The 6,715-nt window shown below is 59.1% G+C and overlaps 1 protein-coding gene across 1 annotated transcript; it reads left to right on the top strand.

Annotated features, from left to right (window-relative positions):
• Positions 1-339: 339 nt before the first annotated feature.
• On the top strand, positions 340-6,707 carry LOC128200365 (uncharacterized; the record flags this gene model as incomplete). Its single annotated transcript, XM_052893558.1, has 2 exons — positions 340-440; positions 3,794-6,707. A coding segment is annotated over exon 2 (2,182 nt), but the record flags the coding sequence as incomplete, so codon positions are not given.
• Positions 6,708-6,715: the final 8 nt, after the last annotated feature.

Raw genomic sequence — 6,715 nt, 5'->3', positions numbered from 1 at the left:
GTTCGGTTCGGTTCGGTTCGGTTCGGTTCGGTTCGGTTCGGTTCGGTTCGGTTCGGTTCGGTTCGGTTCGGTTCGGTTCGGTTCGGTTCGGTTCGGTTCGGTTCGGTTCGGTTCGGTTCGGTTCGGTTCGGTTCGGTTCGGTTCGGTTCGGTTCGGTTCGGTTCGGTTCGGTTCGGTTCGGTTCGGTTCGGTTCGGTTCGGTTCGGTTCGGTTCGGTTCGGTTCGGTTCGGTTCGGTTCGGTTCGGTTCGGTTCGGTTCGGTTCGGTTCGGTTCGGTTCGGTTCGGTTCGGTTCGGTTCGGTTCGGTTCGGTTCGGTTCGGTTCGGTTCGGTTCGGTTCGGTTCGGTTCGGTTCGGTTCGGTTCGGTTCGGTTAGGTTCGGTTAGGTTAGGTTAGGTTAGGTTAGGTTAGGTTAGGTTAGGTTAGGTTAGGTTAGGTTAGGTTAGGGTGCTGGGTCGGAAAACCTCCAAGAGTGCCCTGGCTCATTGTACGGTCACTTGTCCTGGTGCGGATACGTCCGGCGGGAACGGTGGCTGACAATGGCTGGGGCCTGGTGCATCCTGGGCAACGGCGGTAAGTGACTTCTCGCTATTTAGAGATCTCACTTACCGACGGCTAATATTCCGACACGAGGTGGTGAGCGGCGAGCCCAAGTTATGGGGTTTGTCGTGTTTTCGTTGGGGGCGGGTTTTGTTCCGCGACTTCTCGTAGTGGGAGTGGTCGGCGGGCCCGGTGAGTGCTTCGTTGCGCAGCCGGGCTGGTTTCAGTGCCACCGCCGAAAAACCGTAATCCCTCGCGGAGGTGTGGTCATGTTTCGCACCCGAGTGAGGGGACGGGGGCCTTGGCTTAACCGCCTGGGCCGCGAGGAGTAAACCTCTATAAAAATCCTCTTGTGTAAGCTTCGGTGCCTGGCGATGCATAGTTCGTTGTGCGGTGCACGCTACCGGACATTAAAAGTTCGGTTAGCGTGTTCTGTGCTGCGGGCGGGTCGGTGGAGTATCATCGGCCGCAAGGGCACCAACCTCGGGGTATCTGCCGCACCCCGTTGTATGTAGGCCGCACGCAGAAGCAGGGGGCTCCCCTGCGTGTGAAACCTTTCCCCCATACTCGTGGGAACAAGTATGGATATGTCAAAAACAAAACCCAAAATTGATGTCGTGTCCGAGAAGGACGGTGAGAAGTCGGTGCCCGCGAAGGGCGGAGAGAAGTCGGTGCCCGTGAAGGGCGGTGTTAGTAAAAAGAAGTCGGAAGTGGAGGTTCTGAAAGAGTGCTCCGTTGTACTGGGCGAGGATGTTGTGGAGTTAGGTCGCCGTCGCACTCGTCACAGCTTGTTGAGGGCGGTTGCGGGCGAGACCGACTGCGGGTCTTCGCGGTCGAGCTTGTGCGCATCCCCAATTGATGAAGGCATGGAGACGGAGCAGTTGCCGTCCACATCTGGACTACGCTCCTGGCGCAAAAGGCGTCTCAACGAGTCCGATACGGACTCCACGGTCGAGGATGAGGGCGATGTCCAATCCGTCCGCAAAAGGTCCGGCAGCCCTAGAGTGGGATCGAGAGCCAGTTCGATCACTAGAAAGAAGGAGGAGTGTCGGCAATTCACATACCGATTTTTCGAAGATGAAGGGACAGCCGCTGGCAAATCTGGTCTGCCCCCAGTGACGGTCTTAGATTATCACGAGAGTGATTTCTTTTCTTCCGGAGATGAGGAGTCAGACAAACCGACGGAGCTGGACAGGCCGACGGCATCTGGCGCCACTGCCACCGCTGCCGCCGGTGACAAGAACAAAGTGGCCGAGGAGGTACTCCATAGGGCGAAACTTCTCGTCCATCGGCAAGCGGATGCTCTTAGCGACGTCGTTAAGAAGGCGGGAAATCTCAAAGGGACCACCATAAGGACCCTGAAAGAGGGTTTGGCCGGGATCACACAGGTTGTGGACACCTTGGAGGGGGATCTATTTCCGACGTCGGTCTCTCCACTGGTCTCAAAGAACCTGAGACTTGAGCAGGAAGTCGAGTACCTGCGTCGGCAGTTGGCCGAGGCTCGTGCTGCCAAGCCAGCTGCCAAGCCAGCGGCCCAGGCCGGTATCTCGGCAGACGGTGTTCCTGTTGTAGGAAGTGATGCGAGCGCATTCCGTGCTCAGATAATGAGAGATGTCGGCGGCATCGTCCGCCAAATGGTAGGGACATTTATGAAAGAGGTGAGAGAAATGATCTCAAGTCGCCCCCCTCCAGAGAAGGTGTCGTCCTCGTCTGCGGTCTCCACGCAAACTTTGCCCGAGGCCGGGACAATGGCGTCAGATGTGCCCGACACCCCTAGAGTCGGCGACCGGGGTTCTCTTCCCCAGTCAGAAACGGGTCGGGCCAAGAAGAAGAAGGCGAAGAAGACGCCCGTCACACCGGCGCCCTCTGGACAGCCCGAGCCGGTGGCTTCGACCTCCGCTCAAACGTCTGTGCAGTCGACCGCGTCCTCCTGGGCGACGGTCGTAAAAGGAAAACGGGGCAAGACCGTCAGTGTTCCCGAAGGGCAGCCTGTGGCTGCGAACCCTCCGGTGACGAAAGCCGGTTCGGCCCCCTCGAAGAAGGCAAAGAAGACGAGCGCACCCTCGCCTTCTAAACTGAAACCGCCTCGCTCCGCGGCGGTGATTATTACGTTGGACCCGGAGGCGGAAAGGGAGGGTGTCGCGTATGCGAATGTCTTTGCGGAGGCCAAGAGAAGGATCGATCTCCGCGCATTGGGGATCGAAGATATGCGGTTTCGCACCGCGATCACCGGCGGTAAGGTCCTAGAGGTCCCAGGTGCTGATGGCGCGGAGAAGGCCGACGTTCTGGCGTCGAAGCTCCGGGAGTTCATCCCGGAGAATATGGCCAAAATCTCCAGGCCCGTAAAGTCCGCAGAGATGCGGATATCGGGCCTGGACGACAGTGTTACGTCGGAGGAAGTGGCCGCTGCGGTTGCCCGGGAGGGTGGCTGTCAGGTGGACCAAGTGCGAGTCGGAGAGGTTCGACGTACTAGATCTGGGGTGGGCACTTGCTGGGTTAAAGGTCCGTTGCAAGTTGTTAAGAAGATGACGGTCGCCGGCCGAGTTCGTATAGGCTGGGTTTCGGCGAAAGCAGAGCTCCTGCGGCAGAGGCCGCTTCGGTGCTTCCGCTGCTTGGAGGAAGGACATGTGCGGGCATCCTGCAGTCATGAGCAGGACCGCAGCGGTCTATGTTACCGCTGCGGAAACGAAGGCCATAAGGCGGCGATGTGCGCGGCCGACCCAAAGTGCGCTGTGTGTTCAGCGCAGGGCCGGCCGTCGGACCATTGGGTGGGGTCCAAGGCCTGCACTCCTCCTAAGAAGCGTAAGAAGCAACCGGTGAAATTGCCGAACCCAGCAGGCCGGGTGAGTGTGGAGGGAGAGGAGATGGAAACGGGCAGGTAGTCCCGCCCTCCTCTCCGGCGATAATTACATCGCCACAGGGCCGGGGTGACGACTGCGGGGGCAGTCCCACTCCACACCAACATGGCCCTGGGAAGTCGCGCGCGCATCCCCGCGCGCTTCCCCTAGACGGGGGTGGGTATTCAACATCTCGTACCCGCCCCAAACTGAGTCGGGGCCCGCGAGCCGGTGCGGGCCAACGCCGTTGGGATCCCGGTGGACTACGCAAGGGAACCCGGGTCCCCAACACAAAGGCGCGGCGAGGGAATGCCATGTGGTTTTTAGCCGGTAGGAGTCCGGCAGTATTCACACCCTCCCCCGGGGGTGTGTCTCTGCATGACGCATTTTCCACATGTAAAAAAAAAAAAAAAAAAGGTTAGGTTAGGTTAGGTTAGGTTAGGTTAGGTTAGGTTAGGTTAGGTTAGGTTAGGTTGGGGTGCTGGGTCGGAAAACCTCCAAGAGTGCCCTGGCTCATTGTACGGTCACTTGTCCTGGTGCGGATACGTCCGGCGGGAACGGTGGCTGACAATGGCTGGGGCCTGGTGCATCCTGGGCAACGGCGGTAAGTGACTTCTCGCTGTAGAGATCTCACTTACCGACGGCTAATATTCCGACAGAGGTGGTGAGCGGCGAGCCCAAGTTATGGGGTTTGTCGTGTTTTCGTTGGGGGCGGGTTTTGTTCCGCGACTTCTCGTAGTGGGAGTTGTCGGCGGGCCCGGTGAGTGCTTCGTTGCGCAATCGGGCTGGTTTCAGTGCCACCGCCGAAAAACCGTAATCCCTCGCGAAGGTGTGGTCATGTTTCGCACCGGAGTGAGGGGACGGGGGCCTTGGCTTAATCGCCTGGGCCGCGAGGAGTAAACCTCTATAAAAATCCTCTTGTGTAAGCTTCGGTGCCTGGCGATGCATAGTTCGTTGTGCGGTGCACGCTACCGGACATCATAAGTTCGGTTAGCGTGTTCTGTGCCGCGGGCGGGTCGGTGGAGTATCATCGGCCGCAAGGGCACCAACCTCGGGGTATCTGCCGCACCCCGTTGTATGTAGGCCGCACGCAGAAGCAGGGGGCTCCCCTGCGTGTGAAACCTTTCCCCCATACTCGTGGGACCAAGTATGGATATATCAAAAACAAAACCCAAAATTGATGTCGTGTCTGAGAAGGACGGTGAGAAGTCGGTGCCCGCGAAGGGCGGAGAGAAGTTGGTGCCTGAGAAGGGCGTAGAAAGTAAGAAGTCGGGGCTAGAACTCCTGAAAGAGTGTTCGGTAGTACTGGGCGAAGATGTTGGTCTCTTAGGTCGTCGTCGTACTCGCCATAGTCTGTTGAGAGCGGTTGCGGGCGAGATCGACTGCGGGTCTACGCGGTCGAGCTCGTGTGCAACCCCAACTGAGGAGATGGAAATGGAACCGTTGCCGTCCACGTCTGGTCTCCGCTCCTGGCGTAAAAGACACATTGCTGAGTCTGACACAGACTCTATAGTTGAGGATGAGGGCGATGTCCAGTCCGCCCGCAAAAGGTCCGGCAGCCCTAGAGTGGGGTCGAGAGCAAGTTCTCGCACAAGGAAGAAGGAGGAATGTCGGCGGCAGTTCAGCTACCGATTCTTTGAGGACGATGTAACCGGAGCGGTCCCTGGGGCGGGTGCTACCAAGTCTGGATTACCTCCAGCGACGGCCCTGGATTATCATGAGAGTGACTTCTTCTCCTCAGGGGATGAAGCGTCGGATATACTGTCGGAGTCGGATAGGCCGACGGCGTCTGGCGCCACTGCCACTGCCGCCGCCGAGAATAAGAATAAAGTGGCCGAGGAGGTAATCCGCAGGGCGAAGTGTCTCGTCCACCGGCAAGCGGATGCTCTCACTGATGTTGTGAAGAAGGCAGGGAACCTCAAAGGGACCACCATAAGGACCCTGAAAGAGGGTTTGGCCGGGATCACACAGGTTGTGGACACCTTGGAGGGGGATCTATTTCCGACGTCGGTCTCTCCACTGGTCTCAAAGAACCTGAGACTTGAGCAGGAAGTCGAGTACCTGCGTCGGCAGTTGGCCGAGGCTCGTGCTGCCAAGCCAGCTGCCAAGCCAGCGGCCAATGCCGGTATCTCGGCGGATGTTGTCCCTGTCGTAGGGAGTGAGGCGAGCGCGTTCCGCGCTCAAATAATGAGGGACGTCGGCGGAATCGTCCGCCAAATGGTAGGGACGCTTATGAAGGAGGTGAAAGAGATGATCTCTGCTCTCCCCTCCACTGAGAAGGTGTCGTCTGCGTCAGCGGTCTCCACGCAAACCCTGCCAGAGGCTGGAACAATGGCGTCAGATGTGCCCGACCCCCCTAGAGTCGGCGACCGGGGTTCTCTTCCCCAGTCAGAAACGGGTCGGGCCAAGAAAAAGAAGGCGAAGAAGACGCCCGTCACACCGGCGCCTTCTGGACAGCCCGAGTCGGTAGCAACAACATCCGCTCAGCCACCTGTGCAGGCGACCGTGTCCTCCTGGGCGACGGTCGTAAAAGGAAAACGGGGCAAGACCGTCAGTGTTCCCGAAGGGCAGCCTGTGGCTGTCAACCCTCCGGTGACGAAAGCCGGTTCGGCCCCCTCGAAGAAGGCAAAGAAGACGAGCGCACCCTCGCCTTCTAAACTAAAACCGCCTCGCTCCGCGGCGGTTATTATTACGTTGGACCCGGAGGCGGAAAGGGAGGGTGTCGCGTATGCGAATGTCCTTGCGGAGGCCAAGAGAAGGATCGATCTCCGCGCATTGGGGATCGAAGATATGCGGTTTCGCACCGCGATCACCGGCGGTAAGGTTCTAGAGGTTCCAGGTGCTGATGGCGCGGAGAAGGCCGACGTTCTGGCGTCGAAGCTCCGGGAGTTCATCCCGGAGAATATGGCCAAAATCTCCAGGCCCGTAAAGTCCGCGGAGATGCGGATATCGGGCCTGGACGACAGTGTTACGTCGGAGGAAGTGGTCGCTGCGGTTGCCCGGGAGGGCGGCTGTCAGGTGGACCAAGTGCGAGTCGGAGAGGTTCGACGTACTAGATCTGGGGTGGGCACTTGCTGGGTTAAAGCTCCATTGCAAGCAGTTAAGAAGATGACGGTCGCCGGCCGAGTTCGTATAGGCTGGGTTTCGGCGAAAGCAGAGCTCCTGCGGCAGAGGCCGCTTCGGTGCTTCCGCTGCTTGGAGGAAGGACATGTGCGGGCATCCTGCAGTCATGAGCAGGACCGCAGCGGTCTATGTTACCGTTGCGGAAACGAAGGCCATAAGGCGGCGATGTGCGCGGCCGACCCAAAGTGCGCTGTGTGTTCAGCGCAGGGCCGGCCG

The sequence above is a fragment of the Galleria mellonella genome, unplaced genomic scaffold, assembly GCF_026898425.1.
Source record: "Galleria mellonella isolate WM207_F2 unplaced genomic scaffold, CSIRO_AGI_GalMel_v1 utg1812, whole genome shotgun sequence".
NCBI lineage: Eukaryota > Metazoa > Arthropoda > Insecta > Lepidoptera > Pyralidae > Galleria > Galleria mellonella.
This window is presented reverse-complemented; position numbering and strand designations above follow the sequence as displayed.